General features: G+C 42.8%; 1 protein-coding gene across 1 annotated transcript in view; it reads right to left on the bottom strand.

The window, feature by feature from the left end:
- Positions 1-22,184, bottom strand: part of LOC311110920 (VPS10 domain-containing receptor SorCS3-like) — a gene marked incomplete at both ends in the record, with an annotated part of 45,745 nt that overhangs the window by 13,809 nt on the left and 9,752 nt on the right. The window contains 6 exons of the mRNA XM_084153559.1: positions 1,428-1,546; positions 2,088-2,152; positions 3,727-3,800; positions 3,994-4,152; positions 4,726-4,819; positions 15,080-15,147. Of these exons, the coding sequence (XP_084009685.1) occupies positions 1,428-1,546; positions 2,088-2,152; positions 3,727-3,800; positions 3,994-4,152; positions 4,726-4,819; positions 15,080-15,147 (579 nt within the window). The remainder of the gene's footprint in view (positions 1-1,427; positions 1,547-2,087; positions 2,153-3,726; positions 3,801-3,993; positions 4,153-4,725; positions 4,820-15,079; positions 15,148-22,184) is intronic.

A 22,184-nucleotide genomic window follows, 5' to 3' on the forward strand; every position in this document is an offset into this window, starting at 1 on the left:
CTTAATTTAGTGTGATATGTTACGTTTCGTATGGTATGTATTATTTGTGGATGTCCATCACCCATTCGTATGATATGTTACGAATTACAATTCGTACTATTTGTTACGAATTTGCTAAATGTATGATAATTACAAATTCTATCTAGGTGGCTAACGTTAACTAGATGGCTAACGTTAGTTAGGCTAGGTGTTAGGGATTAGGGGTTAGGGTTAAGTTTAAGAGTTAGGTTAAAAGGTTAAGGTTATGGTTAGGGGAAGGGTTAGCTAACATGCTAAGTACTTGCATAGTATCTAAAATTGAGTAAGTTGTTGAAAAGTTGATCATTAGCTAAAATGTTAAAGTTGCCCGTGATGAGATTTGTATTATACATCCACCATCCACCCCGACCAACCGACCTACTTTTGTTTTTGCCTTAAGTAACCATCTGTCTGATGTAACCATACCCAACGTAACATATCATACTATTTTGAGTGTCCAGATTTAAGTTTACTATGTTATGTCTAGTCTATGAGACCAGGCTGCCCTGCAACAAGCCAGCTGTGTTCAACTGGGCTATTTTCACAAAAATCTATGATGCTGGGGTCAATTCCATCTCAACTCCAATTCGATTCAGGCATTGTATTGGATCATCATTTATGACCCAGACAGTTACTAATTATTTAGAATGAGAATATTTTGTTCATTAATCGCATTTTCAAATAAATCCCTGAATTGACATAGTTGAAACAAATCAACTTACCACCGTAAAATCCTACCATTTATCTACATACTCAAAAAAGGTGATTTTTATAGGCAAGATGCAGCATTCACCATAAACCCCACATTACATATCTGTCTCATTCTAAACCAAAAGAGAACACTTGAAGAGCACTTACTGTATGTCGTTTAAGTCTTAGCAAACCATTTCTACATCATATTATTAAATAATGTTACACAATAGGTGAACCTAAACCCTCATTAGTGCTGCAAAACTGTGTAAATTGAGGAAGAGCAAAGCTGACAGAGAAAGACAGACATCTTCAGCTGTAAATGGAAATCAATGGCAACAGGAGGCAGTAGAAATCAAATCAGTCATAATGACACACAATGCCATTGCCTAATGTGAGCCAATGTCATGTCAACCTGTTTGGCAATAATAACCCCAAACTCCATACAGATTCCTTGCCCAATTATAAGAAAAGCCTTTCAGCAGACGTGTTAAAAACACTTTTACTTTCAGTAGTAACATAATCCTTCAACATCATAGGCAGCTTGGACAATAGATAATCAAGATGTAAGTGCAGCAGGTGTTTAGAAAGAAAGCCATTTTGTAGACTTCAACGGTACAACACTGATTGGCTGCAACATAAGAACAGAGTTCACAGAAACACAAGCCTTTTGTGAACGTGTAAAATGTACCGGAGAAATAGACAGATACAGTACACACCTGAACAAACACATAGTCGTCCTGAACAACCAGAGAATTTTTGTCTATGTGTCCCGGGAACAGGTATTGTCTGTTTGATTCTGTGCATCGTTGAGCTCTGCACTTAACATACTGAGCACCTAACACAGAAGAGAACTAGATTAGTTGTCAGTAACAATCCTAGAAAACATTGAAGAGAAATCACAAACTAATGGACTTCCATCTATCTTTAGTCGGCACTACTCTTTCCAAACCAATTCTCAATTTTCTGGGGACAAGATAAAAATAGCATTCTACTTGCACTGTGAGCATCAATGAAACAAAGTTGATAATTCAATCATTGTCTCTCACATCACACAAGTAATACTATTTTGTCCCACCCAGGAATCTCAGTAAATGGTTTGATTAAATAAAGTCTATAGTGTTAGTGTTTTTGGAGAATCAATGTTCTGATATGGGGCACAAGGGACCGATTAAAGGGAAAAAACATCTATCAATCTATTATATAAAGCTCTATATTTGTCAAGAGACTCGTACTCTGCTTTACAGTGCTTCTGGGGCCTATCCTGCAGCCCAGAATGAGCCTTATCTTTCCAGTGACCTCGCTCTAAATGAGAGGCAAGGGGTCCTTGGGGTCCTGCTACTGTGGGGGAGGGAGGCGCGCTACAGAGCAGCACTCACGTCCTTTGGCGATGTGGGTCTCCATGTGGACCACATCTGCCTCTCTGTCCAGCCCAGTTTGAGCCCTGCAACATAGGAGAGAGAGTTGTTGTAAAAAAAGAGGAGATAGAGGACAAGAGTGGGGGGGGGGTGAAAGGTGGTGGAAGAGGAGGTCGAGGAGGAGAATGAAAAGGGGGAAGAGGAGGAAGAAGAGGAGGAGGAGGAGGAAGAGGAGGGGGAAGAGGAGGAGGAGGAGGAGGAGGAGGAGGGGGAAGAGTAGGAGGAAGAGGAGGGGGAAGACGAGGAGGAGGAGGAGGAGGAGGAGGAGGAGGGGGAAGAGGAGGACAAGTAGGAGGAGGACGAGGAGGAGGAGGAGGGGGAAGAGTAGGAGGAAGAGGAGGGGGAAGAGGAGGGGGAAGAGGAGGAGGAGGATGAGGAGGAGGAAAAGGAGGAAGAGGAGGAGGAGGAGGGGGAAGAGTAGGAGGAAGAGGAGGAGGAGGAAGAGTAGGAGGAAGAGGATGAGGAAGAGGAGGGGGAAGACGAGCGATTTAGAAGCAGGGGGATCGCCTTAAGAGGACAGTGGCAGCCCGTGATGGACAGCCTTATTATGTGTTTCGCTTTACAGCACAGACAACACATCTCCATTTCCTGTACGCCAACTTCCAATTTGCGCCAGCCTCAGCAATTAATCTTGATTTGTGATAGCGTAAACAAAGGGAGACAGAGGCGGGAAAGCCTCCACACTACACAATTACTTAGGTTTGTGGTGCTCTCTCTCTCTCTCTCTCTCTCTCTCTCTCTCTCTCTCTCTCTCTCTCTCTCTCTCTCTCTCTCTCTCTCTCTCTCTCTCTCTCATTTTTTATATGACATAAAGGCAAGGTAAACTCTATTATATGGTACTATTCTAAAAACATTATATAGATGCAAAAGCATTTAATGCATTCAGTAAATACAAGCAGTTAAACAATTCATATGTGAAACCATACATTTTCCAAGCACATTATATAGTCTTGTATGGGGTGCCATTAGTCCCTTCATGCTGTCCTTATTCATCAATTGTTTTGCTGTTCATGTGGGGAGGTTGTCCTCCAAACAATATCCTTTCTTTCTCAGCTTGAACGGCACTTGGGTTTGACACATAACGTGACTGACTGGGATAAACTGCATCACATCAATATGCCTTGTGTCCGTGCACTTGACATTACAGAATGACAATGAGCAAAAACAACATGTCATTCTTGGGCTTTAGAAAGAGGAGTCCATTATTCCTGGCTACGTGATATGGATTACTGTAGGCCAACACTTTATGGTTGGTTGTCATAATCTGTCAAGACCTGTTTTAACAGACACTAGTAAATCCATCTGACAGAGTTGGGTAGGGATCCATACATAACCTCCATTTACTAATTAGAAAAATTACTTTGACCACACACTGAAGTTGGTACCTGTTTTTTTCATCACCAATTCGGGGCTATAAGACAATGGGCTTTACATAATCTTTTTTAAGATAGCTGTAAAATAGTGTTTCCAATTTGCATATGAGATTATATATAAGATACAAGTGCTAATAGTTTCTCTCATTTTTTTTACAATAACGAGATTACAGAAATGAGTGTTTCTAAATGAATATTGACAAAAATGGGCAGGAATGAAATCATACCAGAAGAACCGTCCAGGAGTCACATTCTCACTAACCAACTGCCATTTTCTTCCAAAATCCATTGTGCTGTACACCTGACAAAACATGAATGTGATCAAACATTGTCACATCAAGTCTGTACATTCAACCTTTACAATTATGTAATGCAGAACAAGTGATGAAAGAGAAAAATACAAAACAGAATTGTTCAATACTTTAGCAGTATCTTTCAACTTTGGACTTATTTTCCATTCAACATTGAAATAAAAGTCCTTCTGCTTAGCCTACCTTGTTGTCAGGACTGCTAGCCAGCAGCCAGTTTTCCTGAGTTGGATGAAACAGCAGACCGTCCATGTAGAAGTTAATGGGATACTTCTCAAAGCTGGCACCTTCATCCGAGCTGATGAGTACACTTTGCTCCAGCTCTGGGTCGCTAAGCATCATTATCTAAAGTACAAAAGGGGAGAGATATTAGGGGGATAGAAACAGAGTAAAGATGATTGTGCTCAATGGAGGATATGATTGCATGATGTCATTGTGCAGCATTAGGAATAAACAGCAGTATAAATGCATTTTTGATTAAAGTAAAAGTGACATGATGTACCAACATCCTTAGTCAATAGTAAACCGATCAACAGAACATCACAGCTTGTTGTAAACTATCTTAGTGTTTTTTAGCATGGTAGTTTTAGTGAGGTAGTTAGTCATTGTGGGGTTGTAGTGAGTGTGGGGTAGTTATAGTAGAGTAGTGTGAGTGTGAGTGTGGGGTAGTTAGTAAGGTGAGGTAGCAGAAATCTTTATAAACTGGTGTCTGGGTAGGATTATCGATTGGCACTAGGAACTAACCTGGGTGTTCTGTGTTCTTCAATGTGAATATACCAAGAATGACAATGTTCAAAACCAAGATGGAATGGTTTGAAGCAGAGAGAGAGACTGACACCCAAGCTAAGGAACAGCTGGATAAACATGTAACATTCTGGTTTTCACTGGAGTCCTTCACCATGGAGATGTGATACAAACCTTTCTCTTGTTGGTTGGGCAGACGTAAAGGCAAGCCAAGGTTGACCCAACCTTATTATTCAGTTTTATATAAGTGCTCCCATAGTCCACTGATCTGTGAACAGTAAAGAAGACCATGTAAGGAACACTTTATGAGTTTTTCGCCATTGATGTGGCTGGAGTAAGCCTAAAACTTTCTTTTTAAGTGCAGAGCCTGTGGTTTAGTGGAAACGCACCCGGCTGCTGCTCTTTCCACACATACAGTGCATTCGGAAAGTATTCAGACACCTTGACTTTTTCCACATTTTGTTACGTTACAGCCTTATTCTAAAATTTATTAAATCGTTTTTTTCCCTCATCAATCTACACACAATACCCCATAATGACAAAGAAGAAGAAAAAGAAAAACAGGTTTTTAGACATAAAAAAAAGAAAACTGAAATAATAAATTTACATAAGTATTCAGACCCTTTACTCAGTACTTTGTTGAAGCACCTTTGGCAGCGATTACAGCCTAGAGTTTTCTTGGGTATGACGCTACAAGCTTTGCACACCTGTATTTGGGGAGTTTCTCCCATTCTTCTCTGCAGATCCTCTCAAGCTCTGTCAGGTTGGATGGGGAACGTCGCCACACAGCTATTTTCCAGTCTCTACAGAGATGTTCGATCAGGTTCAAATCCGGGCTCTGGCTGGGCCACTCAAGGACATTCAGAGACTTGTCCTGAAGCCACTCCTGCATTGTCTTGGCTGTGTGCTTAGGGTCGTTGTCCTGTTGGAAGGTGAACCTTCACCCCAGTCTGAGGTCCTGGGTTCTCATCAAGGATCTCTCTGTACTTTGCTCCGTTCATCTTTCCCTCGATCCTGACTAGTCTCCCAGTCCCTGTCGCTGAACAACATCCCCACAGCATGATGCTGCCACCACCATGCTTCACCGTAGGGATGGTGACAGGTTTCCTCCAGATGTGACACTTGGCATTCAGGCCAAAGAGTTCAATCTTGCTTTCATCAGACCAGAGAATCTTGTTTCTCATGGTCTGAGAGTCTTTAGGTGTCTTTTGGCAAACTCCAAGCTGGCAGTCATGTGCCTTTTACTGAGGAGTGGCTTCCGTCTGGCCACTCTACCATAAAGGCCTGATTGGTGGAGTGCTGCAGAGATGGTTGTTCAGAGGATCTCTGGAGCTCTGTCAGAGTGACCATCGGGTTCTTGGTCACCTTCCTGACCAAAGCCCTTTTCCCCCGATTGCTCAGTTTTTCCGGGCGGCCAGGTCTAGGAAGAGTCTTGGTGGTTCCAAACTTCTTCCATTTAAGAATAATGAAGGCCACTGTGTTCTTGGGGACCTTCAATGCTGCAGATATTTTTTGGTACCCTTCCCCAGATCTACGGACAATTTCTTCGACCTCATGGCTTGGTTTTTGCTCTGACATGCACTGTCAACTGTGGGACCTTATACAGACCGTTGTGTGCCATTCCGAATCATGTCCAATCAATTGAATTTACCACAGTGGGACTCCAATCAAGTTGTAGAAACATTTAAAGGATGATCAATTGAAACAGGATGCACCTGAGCTCAATTTATAGTCTCATAGCAAAGTGTCTGCATTTTTGTTTTTGTTTTTATAAATGTGCAAACATTTCAAAAAATCTGTTTTTGCTTTGTCAATCTATTTTAGAATAAGGTAACAAAATGTGGAAAAAGTCAACGGGTCTGAATACTTTCCGAATGCACTGTACTTCCCCCATCGGAGACCAGAGTTAAATCCCTGCGTTTTCCCTTCTGACTGTCTCTCCAATTTACCTGTCTCCCCCACTGTTTCATTACTGTCTAAATCAGGGATGGGCAACTTTGATGGGGGCCACAAAAAAGCGGGTCTGCGTACCCACATCCATACCCACACATACAGCCAGAGCCAGCCCTAGCCCCCCCCCCCCCCCCCCCCCCCCCATTTTAGCTGCCACCTTCTTGACAGCAGAGAGAAAAACGTTTTTGAGTTGATTTCCTGCAATTTTACACATTTTGCCATGGGGCATAGTGAAAATGTTGCAGTTTTAAAGAAAGTTTGCTGCAATTCTACACATTTTGTCATGGGGAGGAGAGAAGATTTTTCTATTTTATAACACATTTCATGCAATTCTACTCATTTTGCCATGGTTTCTATCCACAGTTTTTATGCAAATAGAGTCATACCATATGAAATAAAATCACAACAGCTGTTACATTACATTCTTTCATATAATGAAGTACCTTTCAGAATTCAGTTAAACTCTGTTGTACTTCAACTTGGTGAATGAGTTGTATTTTGTCTGGTAATTTATGTATTTGAATGAGTGTAAGATTGACCTAAATCCCTGAAGCGCTTCATGAGATAAAATATTTAAGCTTCTATGTCCACACAGTAGGCTATGCTGAATTGCCCTCCAGAAACAAACAAATGAAAGACATTAAAAGACATTTGCTTCTCTGAACGTTCTCTGTCCCTTATCTACAACTTCCAGTGTTGTTCCATGACAAGGGTAAATATGTCTCCCTCCCTCTCCATTCTACATGGTTCTATTACCACTCACCAAACACACAACCCACTCGACTCTCTCAGTTCTACCTGAGAGCCTCCAAATGTAATTTCATTGCATAATTGGATAGAAACCCAGAGTCTGCTAATGCTGCTTTTGCATTAAGCTGGATCATTCCATTGGCTGTTGAGATTATTTGCAAAGGTTTCCTCCTCAACTCTTTTGTATTTGTGTCTTAGAGCTCCTCATTGCGGTTGACAAATCTCCTCAACTGTAGCTGGAAAGACGGCATCGTAAATGAAGTTATTACAATGGGACGTTCCTTTACTAAGGGAGGAGATGCTTGTTAAGATACCTTTCGTGAGGCACCAATTGATCTTCCCATTGACATCCAGAGTGCCCCAGGGCTATATCCATAAATCTTTTATCGTATTATTACAGATTTAATTTACTTTTTCTTTTCATAACATTCAAATGCTTTCCTTTTTTAATATCATACTAAGAGCCTTGCCACATCCCCTGAGGAGCAGTCTAATTTACTGGCGGTGCTATTGTTAACCAGACACCTTGATGATGGAAGACCTGTACACAATATGGGCCTTCAAAACATGTCAAGTCGGGTGTAAATCTTAGCAGCACCTCTAGTGAAACAGAAATTAATTTGAGTCTCTCTGCTTGGTGAACTGATGGTCTTTTTGTCAGGTGTATTTCAAAATTAAATGAGTTTCCAGTGGGCTTAGGAAAAGGTGAGAGGAAAAAATACAAGAGACCGTATCAGCCTCCATATAATCCTTAATGAATTCCATTCTTATTTATGACGTGACAGCATACAGTAACTCACCATATGATATAGGGTGAATGGATTGGTAGGCCTACAGTTATTGCATGTACTGTGTCTATTGCTCCTGCAACAAATGGTTAGCGGCATTATTCAATCAAAACCAACATCAGGGAATTTCCTGGATGAGGAAAATCAACATAGACCCAATAGCAAGGTAGTTAAGATAAGGAAGGTAGCCTAGTGGTTAGAGAGGTGAGTTGACAACCAGAGGGCTGCCGATTTGAATCCCGGATATGGGAAAAATCTTGCGGGAAGTGAGCTGGCAACCGGAGGCAGCCCCCCGCACCTCTCCAAAACCTGTACAGTGCATTCGGAAAGTATTCAGACCTCTTGACTTTTTCCGCATTTTGTTACATTACAGCCTCATTCTAAAATGGATTAAATACTATTTTTTCTTCATCAATCCACACACAGTACCCCATAATGAAAAAGCAAAAACAGGTTTTTAGATTTTTTTGCAAATGTATAATTATTTTTTATTTAGATACCTTATTTAAGTAAGGCATCAGGATGGGTCAGGGGAAGCAGGTAGCTGACTAGTGGGGACTATTCAGCAGCATGATGATCTGGGGGTAGAAGCTATTTGCTAGTCTTTTTGTTTTAGCCATGATGCTCCTGTACCACTTGCGTCTGAGTGAGTGATGGAAGCGGGGAGAACAGACATGGCTCGGGAGGTCCCTGATGATCTTCTTGGTCTTCCTGCAACACCTGATGTTGTAGGTGTCCTGTAGTGCAGGCAGTGTGCACCCAATGGTGCGTTCGGCAGAGCGTACCACCCTCTGTAGTGCCTTACGGTGGTGGAGTTGCCGTACCAGGCTGTGATGCAGCCCGACAGTATGCTCTCGATTGGTGCTCCTGTAAATAACTGTGAGAGCTCTCAGGGACAGGCCACATTTCTTCAGCCTCCTGAGGTTGAAGCATCGCTGTCGTGCCTTCTTCACCATTGTGTCCGTGTGGATTGACCATTTCAGCTCCTTGGAGATGTGTATGCAGAGGAACTTGATGTTTTTGATCGTCTCCACGCCGGCCCCGTTGATGAGGATGGGGGAGTGCCCAGCCTGGTTCCTCCTGAAGTCCACAAACAGCTCCTTTGTTTTGCTGATGTTGAGAGAGAGGTTGTTTACGTGGCACCACACCGTCAGAGTGCCTACCTCCTCCCTGTAGACCGCCTCGTTGTTGTTAGTAATCAGGCCTACTACTGTCGTCAGTCAACTTGATGATGGAGTTGGAACTGTGTGAGGCCACGCAGTCGTGGGTATACAGGGGAGTACAGGAACAGAGGACGCACGCTTGTGGGGCCCCGTGTTGAGGATCAGTGTGGATGAGGTAATGTTGCCTACCTTCACCACCTGGGGGCGGCCCGTCACAATGTCCAGGACCCAGTTGCATAGGGAGGAGTTCAGTACCAGGGCCGTGAGCTTTGTGGTGAGCTTAGAGGGCACTATGGTATTGAAGGCCGAGCTGTAGTCGATGAACAGCATCCTTACATATGCGTTCCTCTTGTCCAGGTGGGTGTGGGTAGTGTGCAGTGCAATGGGACAGTAGGCAAATTGGAGAAGATCGAGTGTGTCAGGGAGGAAGGAGTTGATATGGTCTTTGACTAGTCTCTCGAAGCATTTCATGATGACGGAAGTGAATGCTAATGGTTGGTAGTCATTCAGATCAGTTACTTTCCCTTTTTTGGGCAAGGGTATGTAAGTGGACATCTTGAAGCAGGTGCGGATAACGGCCTTAGCTAGAGAGCGATTGAAAATGTCAGAAAACACAACAGCTAGCTGGTCTGCACATGCTCTGAGGGCGCGGTTAGGTATGCCGTCTGGGCCGGCAGCCTTGCAAGGGTTAACACATTTGAATGACTTACATATGTCCTCACTGGAAACCGTAACCATGTAGCCCTCGTTGTCCTCAGGGGCTCTCCTCGGCAGCTAAGAGATTTTTTTGCTCGAAGCGTGAGAAAAATGTGTTTAGCTCGTCCGGTAGGGCGGCGTTGGTGTCTGCGACGTGCCTGGCTTTCTTTTTGTAATCAAATCAAATCACATTTTATTTGTCACATGCGCCGAATACAACAGGTGTAGACCTTACAGTGAAATGCTTACTTACATGCCCTTAACTAACAATGCAGTTTTCAGAAAGAATACCCTAAAAAAATAAAGAAATTAAAGTAACAAATAATTAAAGAGCCAATAGTCAAATAACAATAGCGAGGCTATATACAGGGGGTACCAGCACAGAGTCAATGTGCGGGTGTACCGGTTAGTCGAGGTAATTGAGGTAATATGTACATGTAGGTAGAGTTATTAAAGTGAATATGCATAGATAATAAACAGAGAATAGCAACAGCGTAAAGGGTGGGGGATGGGGGGCAATGCAAATAGTTTGGGTAGCCATTTGATTAGATGTTCAGGAGTCTTATGGATTGGGGGTAGAAGCTGTTTAGAAGCCTCATGGACCTAGACTTGGTGCTCTGGTACCGCTCGCCTTACGGTAGCAGAGAGAACAGTCTATGACTAGGTAGGCTGGAGTCTTTGACAATTTTTTGGGCCTTTTTTGGGACACCGCCTGGTATAGAGGTCCTGGATGGCAGGAAGCTTGGCCCCAGTGATGTACTGGGCCGTACGCACTACCCTCTGTAGTGCCTTGCGGTCGGAGGCCGAGCAGTTGCCATACCAGGCAGTGATGCAACCAGTCAGGATGCTCTCGATGGTGCAGCTGTAGAACCTTTTGAGGATCTGAGGGCCCATGTCAAATCTTTTCAGCCTCCTAAGGGGGAAGAGGCGTTGTCGTGCCCTCTTCATGACTGTCTTGGTGTGCTTGGACCATGTTAGTTTGTTGGTGATGTGGACACCAAGGAACTTGAAGCCTTCAACCTGCTGTGTGGTGCTCGGTCCTCTTATTTTTCCTGTAGTCCACATCTCCTTTGTCTTGATCACGTTGAGGGAGAGGTTGTTTTCCTGGCACCACACGGCCAGGTCTCTGACCTTCTCCCTATAGGCTGTCTCGTCGTTGTCGGTGATCAGGCCTACCACTTTTGTGTCATCGGCAAACTTAATGATGGTGTTGGAGTCATGTCTGGCCATGCAGTCAAGAGTGAACAGGGAGTACAGGAGGGGACTGAGCAAGCACCCCTGAGGGGCCCCCGTGTTGAGGATCAGCGTGGCAGATGTGTTGTTACCTACCCTTACCACCAGGATCCAGTTGCAGAGGGAGGTGTTTAGTCCCAGGGTCCTAAGCTTGGTGATGAGCTTTGAGGGCACTATGGTGTTGAACACTGAGCTGTAGTCAATGAATAGCATTCTCACATAGGTGTTCTTTTTGTCCAGGTGTGAAAAGGCAATGTGGAGTGCGATAGAGATTGCATCTTCTGTGGATCTGTTGGGGCGGTATGCAAATTAGAGTGGGTCTAGGGTTTCTGGGATAATGGTGTTGATGTGAGCCATGACCAGCCTTTCAAAGCACTTCATGGCTACAGACGTGAGTGCTACAGGTCGGTAGTCATTTATGTAGGTTGCCTTAGTGTTCTTGGGCACAGCGACTATGGTGGTCTGCTTGAAACATATTGGTATTACAGACTCAGTCAGGGACACGTTGAAAATGTCAGTGAAGACACTTGCCAGTTGGTCAGCACATGCTCGGAGTACACGTCCTGGTAATCCGTCTGGCCCTGCGGCCTTGTGAATGTTGACCTGTTTAAAGGTCTTACTCACATCGGCTATGGAGAGCGTGATCACACAGTCGTCCGGAACAGCTGATGCTCTCATGCATGTTTCAGTGTTACTTGCCTAGAACACTGAAGTAGGCCTAGTAGGCTCGTGTCACTGGGCAGCTCACGGCTGTGCTTCTCTTTGTAGTCTGTAATAGTTTGCAAGCCCTGCCTCATCATACGAGCGTCAGAGCCAGTGTAGTACGATTCAATCTTAGTCCTGTATTGACGCTTTGCCTGTTTGATAGTTCGTCGGAGGACATAGCGAGATTTCTTATAAGCTTCCGGGTTAGAGTCCTGCTCCTTGAAAGCGGCAGCTCTACCCTTTAGCTCAGTGCAGATGTTGCCTGTAATCCATGGCTTCTGGTTATGGTATGTACATACGGTCACTGTGGGGACGACGTCATCGATGCACTTATTGATGAAGCCAGTGACTGATGTGGTGTACTCCTCAATGACATCGGAAGAATCCCGGAACATATTCCAGCCAGTGCTAGCAAAACAGTCCTGTAGCTTAGCATCTGCTGCATCTGACCACTTTTTTATTCACCGAGTCACTGGTGCTTCCTGCTTTAGTTTTTTCTTGTAAGCAGGAATCAGGAGGATATAATCATGGTCAGATTTGCCAAATGGAGGGCGAGGGAGAGCTTTGTTCGCGTCTCTGTGTATGGAGTAAAGGTGGTCTAGAGTTTTTTTCCCTTTGGTTGCACATTTAACATGCTGGTAGAAATTAGGTAAAATAGATTTAAGTTTCCCTGCATTAAAGTCCCCGGCCACTAGGAGCGCCGCCTCTGGATGAGCGTTTTCCTGTTTGCTTATGGCCGCATACAGCTCATTGAGTGTGGTCTTAGTGCCAGCGTCGGTTTGTGGTGGTAAATAGACAGCTACGAAGAATATAGATGAAAACTCTCTTTGTAGATAGTGTGGTCTACAGCTTATCATGAGATGCTCTACCTCAGGCGGGGATAACCTTGAGACTTACTTAGATATCGTGCACTTCCAATCAGTGATTGTTAGAAACCCCTGCCACATACGCCTCGTATCCGACCAGCTGAGTTGCTCCTCCACTTTGACCCTATACTCGTTTCTTGCCATCTTGATCGATTTGCGTAGGTCGTATTTGTACTATTTAACCATACAATTGTCCACGTTCACCTTGCAGTGTTCATAAGCAGCATCTCTCTCCTTCAGTTTCCCAACAAGGCTACCATCAATCCACAGGTTTGATTCGGATACATTTTGAAAGACACCATCGGTAGCACATCATCTATGCATTTTTTAATGAATCCAGTGACTGAGTTGGCAAAGTCATTGATGTTATCCCCAGAGGCGACCCGGAACATATTCCAGTCCACGTAATCAAGCAGTCTTGGAGCATGGATTCTGATTGGTCAGACCAGCGTTGTACAGACCTGACTTCCGAAACTTCCCTCTTGCGTCTTTGTTTGTAGGCGGGGCGGAGCAAAATGGAGTCATGGTCAGATTTGCCAAAAGGAGGATGTGAGATAGCCTTATACATTTTTAGTCATTTAGCAGACGCTCTTATCCAGAGCGACTTACAGTTAGTGAGTGCATAAATTTTTTCATACTGGTCCCCCGTGGGAATCGAACCCACATCCCTGGCATTGCAAGCACCATGCTCTACCAACTGAGCAACACGGGATTTATACCCATGTCAAAAAGGCATGTAGCAGTGAGCCACCATATAATCTCTACAAGTTGGACAGTAACAGCACGGTTCTCAAATTACTTATGTTTCAGTCCCCCCCAATAATGAACGCTGCCTCCGGGTATGCGGTCTCCAGTTTGTTCAGGGTCCATTGAAGATCTTTGAGAGCATTTTTGTTGTCGGCTTGTGGCGGGATGTACACATCCATGGCAATAATCCCTGAGAACTCTCTTGGAAGGTAAAAAGTGCGACATTTGATGACCAAGTATTCCAAGTCAGGAGAGCAGATGCTCTCAAGTTCCTGCACGCTTCCCCCATCACACCACTTGCTATTGGTAATAAAGCAGAGCCCTCCGCCTTTGTTCTTGCCAGAGAGCCCTCTACCTATCCGCTCGATGAACTGTAAAACCCGCTGGTTGTATATAATCCATTTGGATGTTGGAGGAAAGCCAGGTCTGAGAATAACAGAGTATGTTGAAGAATCTGATGTCCCTCTGGAAGGAGATCCTCGCTCTGAGTTCGTCAAGTTTATTTACTAATGATTGGCGAGTAGTATGCTCGGTAAAGGAGGATGGGTCGCCCAGTGTCGTAGGACTCCCAGGCAACCCAGCGCCTCACCGAAGAAGCATTGTTCCGCCGTCTCCGGGAATTTGGGAAGGTCGGGTGGATGGTGAGTACTGAGCTGTGTGCTAGTCGTTTGAACAGACAGCTCTGTACTTTCAACATGTCAACACCTCTCACAAAGACAAGTAGTGATGCGTCAATCTCTCCTCTACTTTGAGCCAGGAGAGATTGGCATGCATGTCATTGATGTTAGCTCTCCGTGTACATTTAAGGGCCAGCTGTGCTGCTCTGTTCTGGGCCAACTGTCATTTACCTATGTCCCTCTTTGTGTCACTTAACCATATGACTAGTAGTCCAGGTGTGACAAAACTAGGGCCTGTAGGACTTGTTTTGTTGATAGCAATATCAAGAAAGAAGGGCAGCACTTTATTACGGACAGACCTCTACCCATCTTAGCTACAGTTGCATCAATATGTTTTGACCATGACAGTTTACAATCTATTATTACACCAAGCAGTTTGTGGCCTTATCACATGTAAAATATATGAAATAATACATTGAAATGAGATGATTTGTAAATGAAAAATAGACTGCCAAAGTTGTAAAACATTATCCTAAATATAAACAATCAACTTAGTGAATAACATTGGTGTTTATGAGGGTTTTAGCATAAAATGTCCTTTATTTATTTTTTTACACACTTTCATTCATTTTTTGTAAATGTTTCATCTCCAAACTGGTGGCAGGTCGAAAAAAGTAAATAGTTGGAAGAGATGCAGTTAATTGAAAATAATGCCATTGATGATTACATGCTTTTTTCATTAATTACGCTACTTTCTCTTGAACCATATGTTCTATCCACTAGAAAAGTATTGACAATGTGGACACAGATATATATAAAAAAAGTAATACTATATATGAATACATTAAAAAAAGTTATTCAACCATAAATTACCAAATTTACCATAGATTACCTGTTAATTACCAAAATTACAGAAGATTCTGGTAACTTTGCAACCCTAATTGTGTTAGAACAGAGCCCTACAGTAGGTTCAGCACATATGAATGTACAACATGTTCATGAAGTCTTACCTCCACAGAGAACTCTCAGTGAAAGCACCCAAGTTAAAGTCATACTGCTTCGTCAAGGTCAGGATCACCTAAAAATAACAAAAAGCACTTTAATGATATGCAATTGCAAGCACATCTACTGTACATCTGCATATATGCAATTGCAAGCACATCTACTATACATCTGCAATCAAGTTCACTTACAACATGTATTACCTGTGTCTAACAGCATGGAATATACACTATGATTGCTACATTACCATAACATATAATCTTTGTAAGACAGCACAATGACAAATGATCCACAGGTTGTCTAGATCTGCCAGTCTGTTGGATGCAATGATCTGAACAGCCATGCAAGCTGTCAAGTGTTGTGTCAGTACCTCAGCGGATTCAGAAAATTGTTCAGTGAACAACAAAATGAAGTACAGCCAGTCCGCCCTCCTTTCTCTCTCTCATTCGCTCAATCTCTAACTCCCCTCTCTATCTCCTTCTCTCTCTCTCTCTCCTTCAAATAGATAAAACCAGATAATAAAATGTAATAGCGCAGATTGCAACATAAAAATGTAAACAGTCAGTATTCAACCAATAATGTGTTGACTTAGGTTTGTTAGTACTATAAGCATTCAATTGCTGTAGTACTAGTTATGGTTGCACTCTACAAGTGCATTATTTTTGCTCTTATACTGTTTTGTCTTCAAGGTGGATGGGCACACAAAATGTTTGTGGGAAAGGAAATATGGGCCATAAATGTCTACACATTCACAGAGGGCAGTGTGAAATGGTGTTCAAATGCATTATTGTCACTCCAATGGCATTATAAACTTCCTTTGGGAATGCTTAGGGTGCATGAGAGATGATAGAGGGGTCAGACAGGAGAGAGGAGAGGGAATATACAACGGCAACTACTAAAATCATTTTAAAAAGCGTGTTTTCTACTCGAAATTAGGTGGTTGAATTATAATTATATTGTTTTTAGTCCTTCACAGTATCTGAAATGATGTTTTCTTGAAAGAAGAATTCATTCTGGACATTTTACAAAAATTCATGCCTTCATTGTCTCTTGCCTATGACTTACAGGTCCGTCACACTTGAATTGCAGTTCCACAGTTGAGCAATTTACTAAAAACTAATTCTATGAACATTTGATTTAATGCTGAATAAAATTCTTAATTTACCAGAGACTGAGTTTCCATTTTTTATTGAAGGAGAAATGTACAGATTATTTAATGACTTTCTGAGCATTTAAGTAGCTATACTGTACGTGGGTGGCAGGTAGCTTAGTGGGTAAGAGCGTTGTGCCAGTAACCGAGAGGTCGCTGGTTCTAATCCCCGAGCAGACTAGGTGAAAAATCTGTCGACGTGCCCTTAAGCAAGGCACTTAACCTTAATTGCTCCTGTAAGTCGCTCTGGATAAGAGCGTCTGGTAAAAAATGTAAATGTATTTGTGGGAAAGGGAGCCACACAGAGGAATTGCATTTGATATGACTTCACCAAAGCACATCATTGGTTATTCTAAGGCCCCCCCTTCTGTAAAAAGCCATGGTGGTTGTATTTTTCCATTCAGAAAAGCAAGGATGTGGCAACATGTTCTGATAAAGATATATTTTTGGTTACTACATGATTCAACATGTGTTATTTCATAGTTTTGATGTCTTCACTATTATTCTACAATGTAGAAAATACTACAAATAAAGAAAAACCCTTGAATGAGTAGGTGTTCTAAAACTTTTGACCGGTAGTGTATATATATATACATTTTTGGACATATATTTAACCCCGGTACCGGGTTACCTTCAGACGAGTCCCATGACACTTGTGGGGGATGTACACTCTTTGCTCTGAGACTCGAAATTGAGGTCAGGTGCATCCTGTTTCCATTGATCATCCTTGAAATGTTTCTACAACTTGATTGGAGTCCACCTGTGGTAAATTCAATTAATTGGACATGATTTGGAAAGGCACATACCTGTTTATATAAGGTCCTACAGTTGACAGTGCATGTCAGAGCAAAAAACAAGCCATGAGGACAAAGGAATTGTCCGTAGAGCTCCGAGATAGGATTGTGTCGAGGCACAGATCTGGGGAAGGGTACCAAAACATTTATGCAGCATTGAAGGTCCCCAAGAACACAGTGGCCTCCATCATTCTTAAATGGAAGAAGTTTGGAACCACCAAGACTCTTCCTAGAGCTGGCCGCCCACCCAAACTGAGTAATCGGGGGAGAAGGGCCTTGGTCAGGGAGGTGACCAAGAACCCGATGGTCACTCTGACAGAGCTCTAGAGTTCCTCTGTGGAGATGGGAGAACCTTCCAGAATGACATCCATCTCTGCAGCACTCCACCAATCAGGCCTTTATGGTTGAGTGGCCAGACGGAAGCCACTCCTCAGTAAAAGGCACTTGACCGCTTGGAGTTTGCCAAAAGACACCTAAAGGACTCTCAGACCATGAGAAACAGACCATGAGAAACAAGATTCTCTGGTCTGATTAAACCAAGATTGAACTCTTTGGCCTGAATGCCAAGCGTCATGTCTGGAGGAAACCTGGCACCACCCCTAGGGTGGAGCATGGTGGTGGCAGCATCATGCTGTGGGGGTGTTTTTCAGCAGCAGGAACTGGGAGACTAGTCAGGATCGAGGGAAAGATGAACGGAGCAAAGTACAGAGAGGTCCATGATGAAAACCTGCTCCAGAGCACTCAGGACCTCAGACTAGGGCGAAGGTTCACCTTCCAACAGGACAACAACCCTAAGCACACAGCCAAGACAACGCAGGAGTGGCTTCTGGACAAGTCTCTGAATGTCCTTGAGTGGCCCAGCCAGAGCCCGGAATTGAACCCGATGGCACATCTCTTTAGAGACCTGAAAATAGCTGTGCAGCGACGCTCCCCATCCAACCTGACAGAGCTTGAGAGTATCTGCAGAGAAGAATGGGAGAACCTCCCAAAATACAGGTGTGCCAAGCTTGTATCGTCATACCCAAGAAGACTGTAATTGCTGCCAAAGGTGCTTCTACTAAGTACTGAGAAAAGGGTCTGAATACTGATATAAATGTAATATTTCCCCCCCAAAAAAATCAAAAATTTCTAAAAACCTTTTTTTGCTTTGTCATTATGGGGTATTGTGTGTAGATGAGGGGGGAAAACGATTTAATCAATTTTAGAATAAGGATGTAACCTTGTGGAAATGTGGAAAAAAATAAAAAATGTGGAAAAAGTAAAGGGGTCTGAATAATTCTGAAGGCAGGTAGCCTAGTGGTTAGAGCTTCGGGCCAGTAACTGAAGGTCGCAGGTTCGAATACCCATTCTGACAAGGTGAAAAATCTGTCGATGTGTGCTTTGGGAAAAATCTGTCGATGTGTGCTTTGGGCACTGTAATACTATGGCTGACCCTGTAAAACAACACATTTCACTGCACCTATCCGGTGTGTGACAATACATATTCTTTCTTTTTTTTTTTTTTACAGTGGTGTCCGGAATGATTGGGTCCCTTGATAAAGCTGAGCAATAAAATACTTTAAAATAAATAATACCAATACTGAGCTATATTATATCCTCAAAATATATTTAATAATATTATGTTATACTAATACAATTGCTCAGAGAAATTGATTTTGTTTAACAAGTAATACTCCAGCACCCTCACCTTGCGAGAATAATGACATTGAGCCTTTTTCTAAAATGTTTTATGAGATTGGAGAATACATTGGGATGGATCTTAGACCATTCCTCCATACAGAACCTTTGCAGATCCTTGATATCCTTCGTCTGCGCTTATGGACTGCCCTCTTCAATTCAAACTACTGGTTTGAGAGAGAGAGAGAGAGAGAGAGAGAGAGAGAGAGAGAGAGAGAGAGAGAGAGAGAGAGAGAGAGAGAGAGAGAGAGAGAGAGAGAGAGAGCACCACCCACAAACCTAAGCAATTGTGTTGGGGGGATAGAGTGAAGGGGGGATAGAGAGTGAATGGAGAGAGAGAGAGAGAGAGAGAGAGAGAGAGAGAGAGGGGGAAAGAGAGTGAAGGGGGGGATAGAGAGAGGGAGATATAGAGTGAAGGGGGGGATAGAGAGTGAATGGGGGATAGATAGAGAGGGGGAGAGATAGAGAGAGTAGAAGATAAATATCAAGAGAGGAGCAACAATGTACCGTAGCATCATGAATAAAAAATGGGGACTGAAAGAGAGGTCGAAAGCTCAATTACAGTGAGTTTAAACACATTAACCTTACGGGACCATAGAACGAGTCATTAAACCAAAAAAGCCACACAAGAGTTAGAGAACAATGCCATGCCTCCAGCCCGACTCCAAAATGCTAAAAACCCAATTGACCCACAATTTACCCATCAAACGACGGCTCTGCTAGGCATGGACTATCTCCATTCCAGGTTAATTAACCAATCAAGGAGAAGATAACCATTTGCATAACTAAATGTGCCATGTCTGCAAGGACCAACACCAGAGTCAGAATCAATTTGGAATATAGATTTAGTTAAATGGCTCTGATGTTCGAACTAATTGCCTCTTTGAAAAACACGAGGAGGAAAAAAGGTTCCAAAAGGGTTCTTCGGCTGTCCCCATAGGATAACCCTTTTTGTTTCTAGATTGAACCCTATTGGGTTCCATGTAGAACTATCTGTGGAAAGGGTAGTACATGAACCCAAAAGGGTTCTACCTGGAACCAATAGTGTTCTACCTAGAACCAAAAAGGCTTATTCAAAGAGTTCTCCTATGGGGACAACCGAAGAACCCTTTTAGGTTCTAGATAGCAAATAAAATTATAGGAGTGTAGTATTCGTTTCTTCATGTTTTGCTGGTTATGATGGGTTAGTGGCAAGGGAGCCTGATACTTAGTATGATAAATTAAATCTGTCTGTAATAAGCTATCAAATGCCAACTAAACCTCTTTCTGGAGGGAATATAATGAAGCCATATCATATCACACCAAAAAGCATTGGTTGTCCTTCATTTTCACAGCTTAGGTGATACCAGAGGCATGTGTGGTGACAATTGCATTGTGACATAATTGTCATACGTTTCATGATTTCACCCACCATTAGCCTAATGAAGAACAAATCATACAATTCCATGTGAGAAGATCTGTTGATTTGTGTGTAATTGACCCTAACACAAGTGTCAGGCCAAGATTTGGGTTCAGGCTAAGCATCCATTACTAAGTCAATGCTGTCTAAATTGTGAGAGCATCTTCCACATATCTGTTGTTTCTCCCCATTGGCTTCATGACTGTTAACTATACTGACCCATAGAATTAGGTCAACAGCAATCCACCGCAGGGCCAGCAGGCTGCCCAGGCAGATAACTAGGAGGAGAAATTGTCCCTAAGTGGATTCATCACGGGTACATCATTGGAGACAAAATGTTCCTATGTCTCTCTCATTATTGGTAGGCAGCGCAACTGCAGCTCATGTCAATCGAGAATAACTACTATACATGCAAATACTGCAGCCACCGGGGACCGAGCAGCAATGAACCTCTAACATACTGCATCTGCAATGCTTGACTATTGATGTTGCAAAAGGTACATTCCAAATTCAAGAGTTTTTATGATGCATTATTGCGTTTATGTAAATACCCAAAACAAACAAATAATAATGGCAACTAAAATGATTTTGAGCCTTCTAGGTAAATACACATTTCAATGCATCTCATCACTCACTTGCATACATGAAATTAAGTAAGGACCCTGGAAGGCCAAAAGCAGTACATTTATTCATGTTTATGTTTTATTGATGTGGGGAGAACTTTGCCCCAGGAAAGTCAACCAATCATTTTCAGATTGGCTCCCACTCTCTGTGGAGATCAGTCATCCCTTTATCTTAACATTCTATTCTTGTTTTTATTTTGTTTTAATTGCCTTATCCAAGTGCCTGATTTTGTTATGGAACCATGAATTCCAATTCTGTCTCTTTTGCGAAACGTGAAAGTACCCACAGCAGATAGAAACATAAAAGGTATACTAAACGAAAGAGCTGTTTGCCCATGCAGAGATTTTGATTCTTTGGAGATGCTTGAATGGACAGACTCCATGGCAACAGAGGTGTTCTAGCCATAATTTCATTTTGATATACATTGTGATACCAGCTGGACACCTCTCTCTCTCTCTCTCTCTCTATCTCTCTCTCTCTCTCTCTCTCTCTCTCTCTCTCTCTCTCTCTCTCTCTCTCTCTCTCTCTCTCTCTCTCTCTCTCTCTCTCTCTCTCTCTCTCTCTCTCTCTCTCTCTCTCTCTCTCTCTCTCTCTCTCTCTCTCTCTCTCTCTCTCTCTCTCTCTCTCTCTCTCTCTCTCTCTCTCTCTCTCTCTCTCACACACACACACACACGCACACACACACACACACACTTCTGACAAAATCAATTCTCCGTGCTACCAGATCACTATTGTTTTCCAGCCAAGGACGGAAACCCTGAAATTCAAAGTGTTCTCTTTGCTTGGATGAGGCAACACAAAGCTGCAGAGGGCAAGTTGAGATTATTCTTTGGTCTCACAGAATACCCCAGCCCATACACTGATTTCTTACATCTTACAACACTTCACATCATCAAAAACAGAACAGAACATTTCCATGTTGGCCGATTACAGTTATATCGGCTCTTAACTTGTATATGCGTTTTAATGACAGACACTTTCCTTTAAACCGATTTTAATCACTACGTTCAGTGCTAATGGAGAAACATCCTGGTCCTGGAGATCTAAAGGATGCCCAGGCATTTGTTCCAGCCCAGCGCTAACACACCTAATCAGGGGCATAATGATTGATTGAAGAAATGCTGGTCAATAGTATTCTCGCCCACCAGCTGGCTCTCTATCTGTTGAACTGATATGTGCAATAGCAATTATCCTGGGGATGAGGTTAAGTCAAGAGTAACTCATGTAGCTAGAGTTGGCCAAGCAGCAGTCAAGCATGGACTGCACCAGTGGGTATTTAATTTACAGATATAGGATCTTAAACTGAGCATCCTGTTGCAGGAGAACTAAACATTTTAGTGTATTTGAGATTTTAAAAGGCTTCAGAAGTTTGTAATTTCCATATTGGAATTTCAGACTTGATTTTCTCTTACGAAGAATGTATCAACCGCTACAAAAATTACCATTAATTATAATCCACATAATAATAA

The sequence above is a fragment of the Coregonus lavaretus genome (genome assembly GCF_964263955.1).
Source record: "Coregonus lavaretus genome assembly, chromosome: 36".
In the NCBI taxonomy this organism is placed as follows: domain Eukaryota; kingdom Metazoa; phylum Chordata; class Actinopteri; order Salmoniformes; family Salmonidae; genus Coregonus; species Coregonus lavaretus.